Genomic DNA, 19,339 nt, shown 5'->3' on the forward strand with positions numbered 1-19,339 from the left:
CGTAATTGTGCTAGACACACAGGTGCAGACAGCAATAGGGTATTTAGGCAGGTCAGGAAACGGCTGGGGCAGGAAATGGCTGGGGAACTGAGGGAAGTGAGGCTGCTGTATTCTACCTTTTATTTGATGGCAGGATAGTTTTTTTATCAGCTCATCACATGTGGAAGGAAAAAGGAACCGTAAAGTGAATAATTACTATGATCAGATTGAAGCAGTTGTGCACAATGATACTAGCTGCCTGACTTTTCATACAAAAATATTTTGTGGAACCAATATATAATGACTAGTAACAAAACAATAGCACACTTTAAAGAGAAGTGAGACGGCTATTAACAAACGGCATTTAACTGTTTATTATGCTCCTAAAAAAGCTGGTACATTCCATGTAATTTGTTTAGTGTATGTTCGGTTCGAACAGTAATGTCCAATGGGCTGTTTGTAGGTGACGACAGAGGCCGATTGGGATGAATGGGAGCTCTGACACACACACACACATAAACACACACACACACACACACTGTGGGATCCAGCCAGGATTAGATAGCCGCCTCTGACTCTATTTCTCCCTGCTGCTGTACCACCACCACAGCTCCTCAGCTTCCGCCCTCAGCTTCCCTCCACAACCAAGACCATAGGACCAGAAGACCATGTCCACCACCGAGGGGGTCAAGACCCCTATCCCTGGCCCCACAGAGGCCACCAGTCTGGTAAGGGGTCCAAACCAAGAACAGGTAAGGGCCAGGCCCGGGGCTTCATTTAACCTCTTACATCTTTTTCATATCATAGCTTTCTGGTAGAAAGTGTTTATTTTTATTTTTGAGTATTCTTATATGGAATGATATTACATCATGTTGATGAGCTAAACTTTGATTGATGGGGTAGTTTTACATTGTTCAGACATATCTTGGAGGAGTGATTTTGTATTGTGTAAATGTGTTCACTATGTGTATGTCATTTTGAGTTTTTTTTAGCAATACGAAGAAGATGGGGCAAAATATACATGGCTACATAGACACAGCTGTCTCGGTTGATATCATCTGCCATAGTGCGGTAGATGGCGTGATTGTGGTGTAATCTGATTACAGTATGGTACTGCACGTACATGGAGTTGATGACTGAAATTAAGCATGTGCATACTGCGTGGTCCAATTATAGCAGGCTAGTTCTGACCTGTCTTTGACCTAGCTGTACAGAGGATTATATTCTCCATCTCTACACAAACTTTATATCCTACTACTGCATAAAAGACATGGCTGATAGCCTGGGACAACGCTGAGCGATATGTAATCTAATCGCAAGTACAGTCCATCAGTACCACTGAGATGTACTTGACTGGGGGTTATATTGTCCTTAACTGAATCTGCTACATACAGCATATCATCCATGTTTGTGTGTAGCCTCTTGATGTTTTGAAGTCAATGCCATTACAGTGTTTTGAGCGAGATACGTTCCTTTTTGTATTTTGACTATTTACTTTGCAAGCTTCTCCCATGTTTATTCGACCATTTAGACGTTTCTTCTGCAATTCCATTTCACCAACTCTTAATATTTAGGAACATTGAACACGTAGTGTGTTAACTATGGCCTTGTGTTGATCTCGGCATCATGTGACAAAGCTTGGAGCAGTAGATGGAAATATTTGACGTGGCGTCACAGTAATGGGGAGATGCTGATTGACTGGTTGGAGGCCTTTTTGCTCGATAATCTAGAAAAAAACAACAGAAGAAGAAGAAGAAGAAGGGAGAGTCTCTGTGTGAACAGTGACCTACGGTCAACTTTGGAATTATACACCACTACATGCTGTGTACCACTCACTGGCCATGTTGTTCTTGATGTTGCTCTAAATACATTAAGGCCCTTATCCTAACCTGATACAGCCAAACCTAATTATTGTTGTATAAAATAATTGACTACTTTCTCTGTATGTCGCTTATTTAAGCACAACATGTTTTGGAGTTTCTGATCATCTGAAATTATACTGAACAGAATATATATGGAAAGTGAATGTTCAATTATTTAGGTACATCACTGACATACAGCCTCATTTAATTGCTGTCATTTCACCATAGTGAGTTGCTGTCATTTCACCATAGTGAGTTGCTGTCATTTCACCATAGTGAGTTGCTGTCATTTTCCAACAGTGTTTGAACAGCTGAATGTTTACACATTGATATTTTGTGTATTAAATTGACAGTGCTCTTTTGTGTATGTGCAAGACAACTTCCCTACACCGGCAATTAAGTTTATGTTTTATTCTATGGTGTTGTGTTGGGTCAGTATTAGGTCCTGCTTTTCTGTACTCAAAGTTATGGGTGTTATTCTCCACAAGATGGCAGCAGCACACAGTACTGCCAAGAGGGCCCTGCTACCAGGTTGCCCCGAACAGCTCTGTAAATCTATGGAAGGTTGCTGGAGCATTGCATAAACCGAAGGGCACGTGTTCAAACACAAACAGGCCAAACGGTGTAGGCTACAGAGCACGGTTTTCTCACATTGGAAGAAAGTATAACTTTCTGTGTAAAGACAATGCTTTTTTAAACATATATTTTCATCTACATTCCTCAAACACACTGACTTCTAAGATATATGGAAACATCTTCCCATGGCCACAAGTGAGAGTGGATCTCTGGAAGCAATGGCTGATATGGTAAACTCTCCACCTTTCTTTTCACATCCTCCTTTGAGCAACATCCTGTTGTTGTTTTTTGGGGGCTTGGGCTAACTTTTGGGGATCTTTTCATCTACTGCAGGAATCCTTTGAAGAACATTTATAAGCCTTGTTCAGAACTTTAACTCTTCTGGATGGGATTTTGGTTCCCAGAAAATGGTCAACAACTGTCGAGAGATACCTCAAAGCTAGGACATGTTATTTTACTGTCTCTGTCACATTTCGAATTCCAGTTACTCGTGTCCTTCATTTAAATTCCCATGCTCATTAAGTTAATTCACCCATTCATTCGATTAGTCAGCACATTTACCAGCTTGACCCAGGGACTCTAGCTATGACAAGGGGTGAAAGTAGATTACATTTCTTACTGGTACGAGGCCTACTACTAAAAATGTTATGGGTCTAACCATTGAATTGCATATAGAATCCCTATTAATTGAGTGACCTCCGTGGGCATAGCAGGACTAATAAAGGTTTGTCATATAACCTTTATCATCTGTTACATTTTAATGTGGCATAAACACAACCAGTCATGTTTTCATCTGATTGTCAAACAATCCCTTCAAAAAGCACTCCGGTTGGCCACAACACGATTTGGAGAGTAGGCCTATGTGCCCATTTTCAAGTCAGATCGCTCATTTCCATACAGCGGACATGCAGTACTGTTAAATAAGGGTGTCATCATTGCACTGAATGACTCGTCAAATTTTTGGGGGGAGCCTGTTCTCCTATTTCTCCTAGTCACAGAAAAAAAGAAGCAAAAGGGAATAAATATTTCGCAACAGAACAGTGGCATGAAACTGCATGCGCTGTGCACTGATGTGATGTCACCACCTTTGTTGGGGTGATGGTTTCAATTTGACACTCCGCTTTCATGCTGTGCCATGAGCCATTGGACAGTGTCAATCTCAATTGCAAAATGGCCCTTGATGACTGGGACAAGAGCGGTGAGGAAGTGAATGTGGGCGTACTTGCTTTGGGTACACTGGTCATACTCTTTTGCCCCCGCCCACCACCGGATCAGGCCTTGATCCTTCTGTTGGAACTCAGCAAACTGGCAGACCCCATTCAACTATACAGTACAACAGGTACATGACAGAGAGAGGAGGTTGGGGCGGAATGACGGCCTGCTAGGCTACACAGTAAAACGTCTACATTTCTACTACAACACGTTTGCTTTGGCACTGGCTTAACAGAGTGAAACTAGTTGTTTTGAGGAGAAATATCCTTGCACCAGTCTACCTCAATATTTGTTCTGTGTCATGCCACTTATACCACATTCGTGGCTGTTCTACTGACGGCCTTGCATGTATTTGTCTACTTTCATGATTTATTCATTGTGCATAGTGACTCTCAAAGCACTTATACCTTGTGTCTTTCCTCTGTTCTCTGGATTGGCCAGTTTGGATGTCCGTCTCCTGGGTTTGGCTGGGATTGGAGGTTGGAGGCAGGATGGAGGCAGGATTCTGGATTAGGCAGCAAGAACAGGTATGGCCTCAGTCAGAGCAAGCAGGTGTTGAGGGGATCAGGTTACCGTCATGTGAGGGTGAGTCACCCTGGAGACAGGGAGTATTCCCATGAGACAGCAGCACTGGGGGAGGTCACGTGACCACCTGGATTAGGTGTCATGTTTTTACCTGAGCTCATCCTCTCTCAAGGGAAGTCAAGGTGGCCATCGGCCAGTTCACACCCAGCCCTCAGCCACAGCCCTCAGCCCTCATCACCAATACACCTGCAAGACAAAGGTGTGCATCTCAAACTTCCATTTGGTCTTACAGGCAAGATGTAAGACCAAAAAGACCAAAAATATTTCCATGGTGAAAAGTTTGCAGTTGTTGTATTTCAGAGGGAATAAAAGGAAACAACGGTTATTTTAGGTTAGGATTGAGTTTAAATGTAACCAATAGTATGTTTAGCTTTAGAGATGATTCCGTTCTGAAATTTATAGGTTGTAACTTTGTGTGCAAACGCTTAGTAAATCTGGTCCTAAGACCTGAATGTTACATTCAGCCACAGCATCATCCAGGTGTCAGAAGTGCTATTATCAAACCATTGAGAAGCGCTTCCTTAAAATAGAAACTGTGCTCAAGGGGATTACAGTAAGTGCTATGAACTGTCCAGATAAGCACTCGCTCACCTGTACTCACATGAGAGAATCAATGTAACACTCCCATGACAGGTGAGAGGGACAGACATACAGAGAGACAGAACAAATGATCAAATAATCCTGTAACACGTAAATAATGTCATAACTAAGACGGTGCAGACCTGGTTCTTTCTCGTAAACATCAGTTGGCTGGCCTGTCTTATTCTGCTGTTTGCAGGTTGTTTGGCTCGCACACAACTTAGTAGAAACATATGGACTCACCAAATTATTGAAGCCTCTGTGAGGTGGAAGTCCTTTCAGTGGTAGATGACACCATGAAAGTATTGGATTGCAAATACCCAATGTGCTTTCCACTATCCTGTTTCCTTTCTAGCATTTCGGCCTGTAGTGACTGACATGACCTGACATTAAATGACTCAATACTTGTCATGATATAATCAAACGTTCTTTGGGTGAATTTGTTTACAGGACAAAAGGACTCATCTAGACATTGCTTAGCTTATCCTCGATGTAGGATAGTTTTATCATTTATCGTTTATCATGTTGCATGGCCTTTGTCACAAGGTGTTCACAATGTCTTGTATTCAACTATTCTCTTTTTATATATTTAACAATACTGACCCCACCAAAACTCCACCCATTCTTTCTTGTAACGTTATTGTTTATGTTCACTTTCAAAGAGTTGATTAAACCCCAATTTAGAGCAGAAGTCATTGCACGTGGTCTTTTCTTGCATCTCATTAAAGTTTTTTTGTTAATTTACGCATTCCGATTACCGGACAGCTCCCTATAATGAACAAAGGTTGGCTAAAATGCATCCAATGATATCAGCAACACATTTACCCTTAGCATTTCACACAACATGGAAAAGTACTGCACTTCAGACCCATCTCTTATTAGACCAAACATATTGCCATTTTTGTCCTGTAGGTGGTTTTGAGCTGTAAACTAGATCTGCTAAGCATCCCTTCCCTCCACTTGCAAAGCTTCCCTCCAGCCGAGTATTACTACGTGTCTCTCATAACCATTTATGGAACTGGCCTCTATTCTTCTACTATAAGCAATGGCCATTGTCCTAAATTTTCAGGCATTCACATGACTAAATGTTTTAAAAGTGGACATAACGTCTTCCTTGTCATTACCAGGCCAGTGAGGCCACTAATAGTAGCATGATGCCAGAGCCTACTCAGCCAGAATGTGAGTCCATACAAAATATTTATTGTTCATTTGACGTCCAATTGCTCCTCCTGATTTTCAACAGGTTCAATACTAAATCTATTTCCAATGCAAATATTGTATTAGTGGGGCAGCTAAACTGACGTTCCCATAATAATTATACATTTTGTGATAAAAGCACCAACTTTTGCAGATTTATGTGTCCTGAAAATATTTATATATCAAGCCATCACAGATCTGGCACCTGGAGGCTGTGGCACCCATCTTACAAAGCAAAGGTTGAATTTAAAAAAAGAGCAGCTTGGGATTACCACGATGCCGTAGTTAACAACTCAGGACTAACAAGAACTTGGTCAAGTCATTGGCTAAGGATTTGTTTCCTGTCAGTCGTGTGCTGTTTATTCCTGCACCAAGGTTCATGCCACACTTCTCTTTCCGGGTTATGTTTATTTATTTATTTATTTCAACCTTTATAATGCTGGCCCAAAACAAGGCGGAGGATGTTCTGATCAAAATCCAATTTTACTTGTCATATGCTTCGTAAACCACAGGTGTAGACTCTAACAGGGAAGGCTTATTTACAGGTCCTTCCCAACAATGAAAAGAGAAGGAAAATAGAGAAATAATAGAAAAGTAAAACATGTAATAATAAAAGTAATAATAAATATATGAGTATCGATAACTGGGCTGTGTACACAGGGTACCAGTACTGAGTCGACGTGCAGCGGTAGGAAGTAATTGAGGTAGATATGTGCATGTAACTAGGAATGAAGTGACAGATAGTAAACAGTAGAAGCAGCAGCGTATGTGATGAGCCTGAAAAGTTATTGCAAAAAGGGTCAATGCAGATTTTCCGGGTAGCTATTTGGTTAACTATTTAACTAACTATTTAGCAGTCTTATGGCTTGGGGGTAGAAGCTGTTCAGGGTCCAGTTGGTTCCAGGTGCATTGGAATCGCATGCTGTGCGATAACAGAGAGAACAGACTATGACTTGGGTGGCTGGAGACTTTGACCATTTTTGACACCGCCTGGTAAAGAGGTCCTGGATGGCAGGGAGCTCGGCCACAGTGATGTACTGGGCTGTACGTACTACCCTCTGTAACGCCTTGCGGCTGGATGCCAAGTAGCTGCCATACTAAGCAGTAATGCAGCCAGTAAAGATGCTCTTAATGGTGCATCTGTATAGCGTTTTGAGGATCTGAGGGCCCATGTCAAATATTTTCAGCCTCCTGAGGGGGAAGATGTGTTGTCATGCACTCTTCGCGACTAAGCACGCACCCCTGAGGGTCAGCATGGCGGATGTGTTGTTACCTACGCTCACCACATGGGGGTGGCCCGTCCAGGATCCAGATGTTCAGTCCCAGGGTCCTTAGCTTAGTGATGAGCACTATGGTGTTGAACGCTGAGCTGTAGTCAATAAACAGCATTTTCACATACAGTACCAGTCAAAAGTTTGGACACACCTACTCATTCAAGTGTTTTTCTTAATTTTTTACTATTTTCTACAAGGGTGGCTACTTTGAAGAATCCCAAATATAAAATATATTTTGATTTGTTTAACACTTTTTTGGTTACGACATGATTTTAAATGTGTTATGTCATAGTTTGATGTCTTCACTATTATTTTACAATGTAGAAAATAGTAAAAATAAATAAAAACCTTGGAATGGGTAGGTGTGTCCAAACTTTTGACTTGTACTCTAGGTGTAACTCTCGTCCAGGTGGGAAAGAACAGTGTGGAGTGCAATAGAGATTGCATCACCTGTGGATCTGTTGGTGCGGTATGAAAATTGGAGAATTGGAGAATTTGTGTCTGGGATGATGATGTTGATGTGAGCCATGACCAGCCTTTCAAAGTATTTCATGGCTACAGATGTGAGTGCTACGGGGTGATAGTCATTTAAACAGTTTACCTTGGCATTCTTGGGAACAGAGGCTACGGTGATCTGTTTGAAACATATACAGTTGAAGTTGGAAGTTTATGTACACCTTGGCCAAATACATTTAAACTCAGTTTTTCACAATTCCTGACATTTAGTCCGAGTAAAAATTCGCTGTTTTAAGTCAGTTAGGATCACAACTTTATTTCAAGAATGTGAAATGTCAGAATAATAGTACAGAGAATGATTTATTTCAGCTTTTATTTCTTTCATCACATTCCCAGTGGGTCAGAACACTATTAGTATTTGGTAGAATTGCCTTTACATGTTTTAACTTGGGTCAAACGTTTTGGGTAGCCTTCTACAAGCTTCCCACAATAAGTTGGGTGAATTTTGGCCCATTCCTCCTGACAGAGCTGGTGTAACTGAGTCAGGTTTGTAGGCCTCCTTGCTTGCACAAGCTTTTTCAGTTCTGCCCACAAATTTTCTATAGAATTGAGGTCAGGGCTTTGTGATGGCCACTGCAATACCTTGACTTTGTTGTCCTTAAGCCATTTTGCCACAACTTTGGAAGTATGCTCGGGGTCATTGTCCATTTGCGACCAAGCTTTAACTTGCTGACTGATGTCTTGAGATGTTGCTTCAACATATCCACATAATTTTCCCTCCTCATGACGCCATCTATTTTGTGAAGTGCACCAGTCCCTCCTGCAGCAAAGCACCCCCACAACATGATGCTGCCACCCCTGTGCTTCACTGAGCTGTATGACGGCTGTGTGGTCCCATGGTGTTTATACTTGCATACTATTGTTTGTACAGATGAACATGGTATCTTCAGGTGTTTGGAAATTACTCCCAAGGATGAACCAGACTTGTGCGTGTCTACAATTGTTTCTGAGGTCTTGGCTGATTTCTTTTGATTTTCCCATGATGTCAAGCAAAGGCACACTGAGTTTTAAGGTAGGAATACATTAAATACATCCACAGGTACACCTCCAATTGACGCTGATGATGTCAATTAGACTACCAGAAGCTTCTAAAGCAATGACATCATTTTCTGGAATTTTACAAGCTGTTTAAAGGCACAGTCAACTTAGTGTATGTACACTTCTGACCCACTGGAATTGTGATACAGTGAATTTTAAGTGAAATAATCTATCTGTAAACAATTGTTGGAAAAATTACTTGTACCATGCACAAAGTAGATGTCCTAACCGACTTGCCAAAACTATAGTTTGTTAACGAGAAATTTGTGGAGTGGCTGAAAACTAGTTTTAATGACTCCAACCTAAGTGTATGTAAACTTCCGACCAACTGTAGCTATTACAGACTGGGTGTCATGATCGTCGTTGGAATGAGGTGAGGACCAAAGCGCAGCGTGGTAAGTGTTCATCATATATTTATTAAACCGAGAACACTAAACAAAATAACAAAGGAGAAACGAAACAAAACAGTTCTGAAAGGTGACATACACATAACAGAAAATACTCACCCACGAAACACAAGTGGGAAAAGGCTACCTAAGTATGATTCTCAATCAGAGACAACTAACGACACCTGCCTCTGATTGAGAACCATACCAGGCCAAACGCAAAACACAACATAGAAAAAGGAACATAGACAACCCACCCAACTCACACCCTGACCATACTAAAACAAAGACATAACAAGGTCAGAACGTGACACTGGGTCAGGGAGAGGTTGGAAATGTCAGTGAAGACACTTGCCAGTTGGTCAGTGCATGCTCTGAGTACGCATCATGGTAATCCATCTGGCCCTGCGGCATTCTGAATGTTAACCTGTTTAAAGGTCTTACTCACATTGGCTACGGAGAGTGTGATCACACAGTCATCCGGAAGAGCTAGTGCTCTCATGCATGGTTCATTATTACTTGACTCGAAGCGAGCATCAAAAGCATTTAGCTCGTCTGGTAGGCTTGCGTCACTGGGCAGCTCACAGCTGAGTTTCCCTTCGTAACTGGTGATAGTTTGCATTCCCTGACACATCCGACGAGTGTCAGAACCAGTGTAGTAAGATTTGATTGTCCTGTATTAACGCTTTGCTTGTTTGATGGTTTGTCACAGGGCATAGCAAGATTTCTTATAAGTGTCCGGATTAGTGTCTCGCCCCTTGAAAAAGGCAGCTCTAGCCTTTAGCTCGATGCGGATGTTGCCTGTAATCCATGGCTTCTGTTTGGGATATGTACGTACGGTCACTGTGAGAATGAAGTCCTCGATGCACTTATTTATTTTTATTGAACTTTTATTTATTTAGGGGAACCCATTGAGACCAGGGTCTCATTTACAATTGTGCCCAGCGGACAGCAATACAACAAATGTAAAAAACTCTATAAAAATAAAATAAACTACAAATTACAGAATCAACACTAAAGCTTCAAACACCACAAATACAATTATTTACATTAAATCCAAACAGTCACAATTCTCATTAAATTAACTGAACATGTATGTCCTAAACTGCCCTGGAGGCTCCAGAGAGTCAACATGTAGGGAATTTTGTAGGTTTTTCAAAAAATAGGGGGCACCAAAACTGAAGGCCGATTTACCTCGGTCGGTACAAACCAGTGAAACCTTGAGATTTTAACCATCCTTGTGAACGGGTTTAGTGTCTCATATTTTTTTATTTTAACAGTGAAGCAAGGTAGGTAAGGAAGTTTGTGTAGTAAAGCTTTGTAAACAAAAAGGGAGTAATGAAATGATCTACAGGACTTTGATGAAGATCAGCCAACCTAGCGCCAAGGGCGCTATGGTAGACGACATCCAAAGGTTTAAGAATAGTGGCTGTTGCATTCCGATAAATGGTGTCACCATGGGCAAGAACTGGCGGGAAAGTTGACTGTACAATCTGCTCCCAGCGGTTTAGAGAATCATGATCTAGTTCTATACTTCTTAACATATGTTTTTTAAACGTAAAATGATTGTCAATCCAAAAGCCCAGATATTTATAGGTGCAAACCTGCTCAATAGAAGAACCATCTAATGTGTAAATGTGTACTGTAAGCCATCTGAAATATTTCTAAGAGAATTAGAAAGCAGCATACATTTAGTTTTTCCGAATGAAGTACTGATTTTAAATTAATAAGGACTTTGCAGCTCCAACATAGCCTGGTCAGTCGTAGGGGCAATAGCATACATAACTGGCATCTGCATACAGAAGCATGTGACAAGTTTTTGCAATGAAGCTGCTGACTGATGTGGTTAACTGATGTAATATAACTGCACTGTCCGATTTACAGTAGCTATTACAACGAAAACATGCCATGCAATGGTTTGAGGACGGCGCCCCACATCAAAATATTTTTCCACTGGCACAGATTTCCTACATTCATAAATAACGATTAAATGTTCACATACTTTTTGAAAATCTTCTCTGATTTGTCATCCAAAGGGTCCCAGCTATAACATGTATTGTCGTTTGTTAGATAAAATCCTTCTTTATGTCCCAAAAAGTCTGTTTAGGTGGCACTATCGATTTGAGTAATCCACTCATTCAACATGCAGAGAAAGAAATCCGAAAAATCTACCCCTAAACTTTGTTTCAACAAGTCAAAATAAGTTTCTATTTACTCCTCAGATACCCTAAAATGTAATCAAACTATAATATTTCTTACGGAAAGAAGTATGTTCACTGTCTTCATGGCGCGCACAAACACGAATTTCCAAGACTGTGTCCCTGTACTAAAACTGATATTTCTTATTTGTTTTTGAAGTTACAAGCCTGAAACCTTGAACATAGACTGCTGACACCCTGTGTAAGCCAAAGGAATTGAATCCAGGGAGCTAATTTTCAATATGTCCTTTTACTTGCCTTTCTAAGAGGATGGTCTCTCAAAACAAAAATGTCTGGTTGGTTTTTCTTTGGATTTTCTCCTACCATATCTATTGTGTTATATTCTCCTATATTATTTTAACATTTCAATAAACTTCAAAGTGTTTTCTTTCCAAAGGTACCAATTCTATGCATATTCTGGCTTCAGGGCCTGAGCAACAGGTAGTTTACTTTGGGCACGTCATTCAGGTTGAAATTGAGAAAAAAGGGGCTTAGCCCTAAGAATTCAATTCAATTTTCACAGAACCCTTTTTGCAATTTCGATGAGGCTCTCTTGTTCAGATATCGGTAAGTGGACTGGAGGCAGGGCATGAAAGGGATAACGAGTCCAGTTGTTTGTGTCGTCCGTTTCAGGAAAGTACCTGCGTAATTGCCTACCCAGCTCACTCAAGTGCTTTGCTATATAACATTTTTACATTGTACCGTAAGCTTGAGTTCATTTGCACACAAAAATCATGCAATGATGGGAAAACCTGTGTTGTCCTTGTTAACGCAGACAGAAAAGAGCTCCAACTTCTTAATCATAGCCTCTATTTTGTCCTGCACATTGAATATAGTTGCGTAGAGTCCCTATAATCCTCGATTCAGATCACTCAGGCAGGACACTCGGTCCAACGCAGGGCCATACCTGCGTTGGACCGTTATCTACATCTTTTGAGTTTTGATATAATCTGTACCAAATTTGGTGCTTTTATCACAAAATGAATGATTACCATGAAGATCACTCACCCCACAATATGGTCTCATTTATAAATAACCTCAGTGCTTGAACTTTTAATTAATCTAATCCACAAGGAACTCAACCTTGGCCATCTTCCTACATCAACACTACTATGCACTTCCACCTGAGCACAGAGAGAGCCTACATTTTATCATCTTGTCTTTGTGATTGTTATCATTTAATAGCGTCTGCACATAGTGAATGCTATACCGTTAAAATAGCCTAACAATAAAAAAAATGTTTCAGTGATAAGCAATAGTCTTTAATTGATTATTGAAATGCTAATCTATTAACAAGTTATCTTGCCTTAGATACTTTGATTACTTTTTCAAAGTAACACATAAATATGGACTGAAGTGGAAAAATGTCTCTCTCCATCACATAAAACTTTCCTGTAGTACTGTAGTTTGTTATGGGCTACGTCATCTGCCGAGCTATTCACAACCAATCAGAGCCATATGTTACAAACAGGATCTCTCCCACACTTCATAAACAGACATTGATCCCTCACGTCCGAAGCGCTCGCTTGGAAGCTGGCGACAGCCAATCACAATGCAACCTGCTTGAATTATATTAACCGGCTTATGTCCATTAGCAGCAAGTCATGGGAGTCTATAACAGTCTACAAACGCAACATACAAGAAATAAGGAAAGACGGCATAATGAAACTGTATTAAGGAATTGTGTATTTTAAATGTTTTTTTAAAACGTTGATATCAATATTGAAAAAGGCTTACGACGGTGTAGTAAGTAAGCCCTGTGGATTTTAGTTGCCTCTGAAGAGTTGTCCCGAAAGACTTGCTTTCAACCATCGATCTACTTCACTGATCAAATATGGAAGGTGGAGGCAAGGTAATGACAAAGTTAGATCTAAAATCTAGTTAAATTAGCCAAGGTATGCTATTAGCCAAGGTATGCTGATGGCCAACGGATAGTCTTGGTAACCTGTGCTGTTGGTTTTGTCTACATGAGTTTGACAGTTCAGCTGAATTTAAATGGCCATATTAATAATAGGTCATGCAATATCAGATGCTTTGTTGCAACTTTTTTGCACAGTAGGCCTATATTGAATTCTGCCCTTGAAACTACCTAACACAAAGGATGTTTGAGATGTTAATCTTTGGCAATATCTAGTGTTGTTGAGTATGGCTGGGTAGAATAGGATGGTTCAATTTGTCTGAGGGAACAAAGCCTCAAACTTGCATATCAATCTAGACTGGGTTCTGATACCTGGAGCAGAACATGTCTGTGATGGATTGTTTATTTTGTGAAACATACAGTACTTTATTTGAGTTAGACCAAGTGTCAAAACATGATCGCTTTATGTGTGTGTCGGTGTTTGTGTTGACATCCTATGTCAGTGGTTCATGTAGATGTACACAAGTACATGTCTCCCCCGCCTGACAACATTTAAAACCATGTTTTATTTTTTTTATTGCTCACTCTGAGAAATGATCATCCTAGTTAGTTGTATGCCTTATATGGTATAAACATCAGATTAATGAATTACTTGTGGAACCCTGCCCCCCATATGGCAATAACATTATTATTCTAACACACATTGAGGCACTTTTCAGTATCCTTATAATTACAGCATGTGCCGTGAAGGAGGCTACCAGGAGGCACACATTCATGGTCTCTGAATTGTGTGTTTTAAACAGAGGTTGCCTTGGTCTATATGGTTGTGTGTGTGTGTGTGTGTGTGTGTGTGTGTGTGTGTGTGTGTGTGTGTGTGTGTGTGTGTGTGTGTGTGTGTGTGTGTGTGTGTGTGTGTGTGTGTGTGTGTGTGTGTGTGTGTGTGTGTGTGTGTGTGTGTGTGTGTGTGTGTGTGTGTGTGTCTATGTGTCTGTGTGTCGGTATGTGTGTGTCGGTGTGTGTGTGTCGGTGTAGTATGTATATAAGTGTGTGACTAGAGTCTAGTGAGTGAGTGTGTGATCCCAAACTCTGGCTTTCGCTCTCTCATTTAACGTTGTTTACATTTGGGTAATGCCCTTGCTCATGGGTTAACTTTCTGATGAAGCTTTTCAGTGCTCTTTATATCCACACTATTGTCTCCCTTGCATTACTTTTTTCCTGAAAATCTAACTTATGGGGTACAAAAGGAAATTACATTTAGTAGCAGCATCTTCAAAGTGTTATCAAAGCCATCAAACTATTCAATACACACCCACAAACTCACCTCACCCCCACACACACTTTCATCTCCCCTTCAGATTCCCCGGTGAAAAAATAAGGCTTGGTTATGAAATTTGAAGGACTAATAATAGATAAGAATAAAAATGTAGTTGCTGGATTTTTGGCCAGTAGCAACCACCACAGGGTGTCCTTCCAGAGGAAGCCGTATTTCCAGCTCAATGGTTTTAATGAAGATCCACACACACATACAACACCACTCTCTCTGATACTAATTGTGGTTATTTAGCTGCACGCACAATCAACATCAGAAACTAAAACATATTTTTCCTCAGGAGATAGAATGAGCTGGTGGGGAAAATGATTGGTCATCAGGATAGAAAACTACTGACTGACTGATGGCCCTGCCTGGTGGGGTCCTTGTTAGAGGAATTCTAAATTCCTATATGTTTTGTAGCCAAAACCAAATTCGCACTCTCTCTATTTCATTAATGAGTTGTAAATTCATTAATTATGCATGAAATAGATCGAGACCAGTCTTAAAAGTCAGGTAATAGCGTTTAATTCAAGAGAGTACTGACCAAAAATACAAAGATCATTACATTATGAGGAGAGAACATAAAATGACGTCATCAGTCTCTCACACCCTCTCCGATCCAAATTGTCTTCAGTTCTGGAAATTGTCTTCTACTCCCCTCATAAAACAAACATTCCAATCTGTCTAAAATATATACTTTTCTCCACTAATGGAACATCAAACAAACATTCTTATCTGTCTGAAAAGATATATGCCATCCTTCTCCCTTTCCCTCAAGGTACAGACAATTAATTTGTTTTACTTACATTTTCAGTAAAAGCTTAACCAAGAACCCATACATTTCATACCACAACATAATAGTATTAAAATAGATGGTTCTAATTTAAATGTATACATAATTAATCATTTCAACCATAATTTCCTCCAACAGTCCTGCTCTAAATGCTGGGAATAAAGGCGGCTGAATGGCTAGTAAATAAGTATGATTGGTGTGACCTTATTCCAATAAGAAAACTAAAGAAATTTGGGGTCTTGAATAGGAGATAAGATGGTCATTTTTACAGCCGCCCCCAGATTTGCTTCAGCTGACAGGCCAGCTAAGGGTCGGTAGCTTCTTGAGGAAGGGCCGCTGGATGAGCCGAGCAACAGGCCTGACGTAAATTCTATCCTTGACTTGGATCTTTGCGATCCTCACTTTCCCATCTGCTACAAGGATAACTGACTTATAACAGCAACAACTTGCCAGAGTGCTCTAGGAGACTGATCTTTCATCACAACCTGCAAGGTCCTCCTTATCCTTGTGCCACTTTTGGCGGGCTTGTGAATCAATGCTAGAAATGGTCATCTAGAACCTGGCTGAGTCTCTGCCTTTTGCGCCTGAGCAGTTCAGACTCTAGGTAGACCACCTGTGGTACTAATGAGTCTGGCCGCCACCATGAGAACAGAGTTAGGGCTTGCAGTTCAAGATCCCTTCTATATCACTTAGGATAGTCCTCAGCACCTCTTTGGAGACGGTCTGTGTGCCAAGAGTGGATTGCGGAACAGTCTTGATGGATCTGATCTGCCTTTCCAAGCATCCTCCAAAGTGCGTCGCACTAGGCAGGTTGAAAGCAAAGCAAATCTTTTGATTGGCCAACTGTTCCTGGAGCTGTGGGTGGAGAGCCACGAAGGCCTCCTGTAGCTCTCACTCTCATACCTTGAAATTTGTTCCTCAGTCAGACAAGATCAGAAAGGACTTTCACCTGTGAGCGATGAAGCATCTCAACCTCATCAGGAACAAATCATATCCATGTTTGTCAGCAGATCCACGTATACAGCCCAGGTGGTCATGCACTTAAAGGTGATTCCCCATATATTTTCATTTATTTGGCCAATCTTGATAAGATACGGCCCTAAAAGGTCCACACCTGTAAAATAGAATGAGGGCTGATGGAACCACAGTTGGGCTGGGGGTAAGTCAGCCATCTTAGGCACATCTGGCTGGAGTCGCCACTTCCTGCATTCGGTGCAAACAAGCAGGAAGCGGCAGATAGCTGTCCTCCCCATCAGAATCCAGAACTCGCCTAACACCCTCTCTATGCCCGGGTGCCGCAGCTGCTCGTCATATTTCTTGATAGCCTCGTGAATGGATGAGCTGGGTCCAGGACCACTGTGTGAAAGATGTCAGGAACCAGCTGATCAGACATCCGAAGGTGACCTCCAACACTGATCAGTCCAGTGTCGTTGTCATACTCAGTGGCCAGTGTCACCAGACGGTTGCTTGGAGGGACTGGTTTACCTGCCTCTAGTAGGGATAGCTCTCAGACTGGGCAGGATTAGGACCTGAGCCGCTTCCTGTGTGAGGTAGGGTCGTACTCTACGGATGCTGTAGAAAATGAACCTGCAGGAGTGGGTCACTCTTTTGACGTTTGCAGAGAACGACAGGGTGTTGTCCAGGGTCACGCCAAGGTTCTTTGCACTCTGGGAGTGCGACACTGTGGAGTTGTCAACCGTGATGGAGAGGTTTTTCAGTGGGCAGGCCTTCCCTGGGAGGAAGAGCAGTTGTATCTGTATTAAACAATAACAATCATTTAAACTTTTCTGAAAGTTGTGTCAAAAAAATCCTTATTCTGCAGCAATGTTGTGGTAAAGCGCGATCTTCAGGCGCCTTTCTGTTTGTAGCTATCAAGCAAGATACTATACAGGACAGCTCCATGGTCAGAAATGATCAGTTTGAGAGTGCGATGAATCATGAGACCTATCTAACTGAGAATTACATACTTGATTAAAATCTCCTCCCACAACAAGTTGGTATTCTGAAGGACCTAATAGTCTTTTTTCTATTAGGCGAAACACATCTTAGTGTGATTTATAACCATAGTTACAAATCCAAAAAGTCCTGCATCATCATTATCAGAACCATCAACCTGAACATGTAGTTTTCTATCAAATAGTATTAAAACACCTTTCTTTTGTTTGTGGCTGAGAAGTGAACAACACATTTATAGTATCTGTTTTGGAATCTATAGACATCTTATGTTTTAGGTGGGTTTCTTGTATTAGGGTGACATCAACCTTATTGCGTCTTATGTATTCTAATCATTTGGTATGCTTGATAGCGGAATTCAAACCATGGGACTTTTAACAACATTACGATGAGCTCACGTTTCATTTAAAACCTTTGTCATAAAGAATGTATGGATAAGTGTATGACAAAATATACAAGAAATTAAATAAAAAACACATACTTCGATATATAAACAGGAAAAAAATATTTGTGCACCAACTCTGACAGCTGAGTTTTAACAATAATAACAACAAAAACAGTAGCCACCCGCAAAAGAGGAAGTATATAGCTTCAACCGCTCTCTTTGGCTGGTAGGAACTCTGGTTCGCTAACATCAGAAGGCTCCCAAACAGCGACACACGTCCCATGTACAGTCCCATTATGTCAGCCTCTTGTTTTTATCCAACATGACATGAATAGGTGGCAACGTTACTTTTCACAGAACACGTTCATACCAAGATGAGTGCTCTGTATGTTAATCCCCATAATGTTTTCCCTACCCCAGGACTCCTTTACTGATGGCTAAATATTATAGCCAGTTAACGTTTTCAGCCTGACCCAAATACTTATCCAGCCAGCTAACCTAACCAGCCAGCCAACTCAACTAGCTAGCCACGTGCCAGCCAGCTGCCTATTAATCATTTAACTAGATGCTAACCGCCAAGTTAACAAATCCACCATGCCCCTCATACCAAATTAACTACATTATGTCGCTGAATAAAAAAATAACATGGGTGACGTTAGCTAGTTAGCTTAGCATTAGTTGTGTCCATCTTACTAGTTAGATGGGCCTTCATGCGATGGGTTATTCAAGGAAGGATGGGGGCTGTAGTTGTTTGTTTCTTCTGTCTGCAATGGGGAGAATCTGGAGGAATGGGGGGGCTATGACTGGGCTCCTTCTCTGGTAGTTATCCTCAGCTGCAAGTCATGCCTCTGCTTCCTTCACAGTATGGAATTTATGACGGATTTTGGATTTCTGCCAAAAGGCCACCGGAAGTTCCCAGGTCTATAGTTTTTGACGTCAGATGAGTCGAGTGTTGGTTTCTTGAGTAGGGGAGCAACTCACAAGGCATGTGCTCTCTGCTGGCACCTTTGTGCTCGTGGTCTTTGTAGCATTCTTGATAGCGGTTGTGCTAGTGTTGACCTTGTGGAGAATCTCAATATGCTTCTTATTGTACTTCTTGCACTTAGCTTTGAGAGTACACTGCGCTGCTTGGTGTTCGAGTCCACACTTCCAACATATCTGATTTATCTTGATTCCGGATTCTTTCTGTTCTTTGAAAAGGAGCTGGAAGTTGGTGTACTGATTCATGTAGTGCTGTATGGTGTTGCAGAACGGCCAGTACTCTTTTGGCTTCTACCGTGACCTTTCCTCTGATGACTGGTTCTGTAAAGAGGTTTTGGCTTTGCCTTTTCTCTGCTCACCTCCGTGAAGGATGGTTGTGGTCTTGGGGAAGGACTTGTCTACATGCTGATCTCGGCGTGTGATGAACTGCGTGCCATCTTCGTGCACTCTCAGCTCGTACTCAAGCCACTCTGTCAGGTAAAGGAGGGTTAGAATGGGTGACTTAATGGGGTCCACATGTCTCTTGAAGCTGGCTCTTAAGTCGTGTGGCAACTTAGCTAAGAGTGTGAGCTCCCTAGCTTATCCAACAGATCAACCAAGTTGATGTTGGGGCCGTCCAATAACCCTGCGATGCGTTGTAGGGCAAGCTGGTGTG

At 41.3% G+C, this 19,339-nt stretch overlaps 1 protein-coding gene across 2 annotated transcripts in view; it reads left to right on the plus strand.

Moving 5' to 3' along the window:
• Positions 1-574: 574 nt before the first annotated feature.
• Positions 575-19,339, plus strand: part of LOC124021619 (solute carrier family 2, facilitated glucose transporter member 1-like) — a 37,823-nt gene continuing 19,058 nt past the window's right edge. Inside the window, exon 1 of one of the 2 annotated variants that reach the window (XM_046336760.1) lies at positions 575-731. In XM_046336760.1, coding sequence (XP_046192716.1) covers positions 648-731 — 84 coding nt within the window. In that variant the 5' untranslated portion in view covers positions 575-647. Of the gene's footprint in view, positions 732-12,947; positions 13,255-19,339 lie in introns of those variants that run through there. The other variant, XM_046336767.1, reaches the window with a different exon arrangement.

Source organism: Oncorhynchus gorbuscha, linkage group LG03, assembly GCF_021184085.1.
Source record: "Oncorhynchus gorbuscha isolate QuinsamMale2020 ecotype Even-year linkage group LG03, OgorEven_v1.0, whole genome shotgun sequence".
NCBI classification, from domain to species: Eukaryota; Metazoa; Chordata; class Actinopteri; order Salmoniformes; family Salmonidae; genus Oncorhynchus; species Oncorhynchus gorbuscha.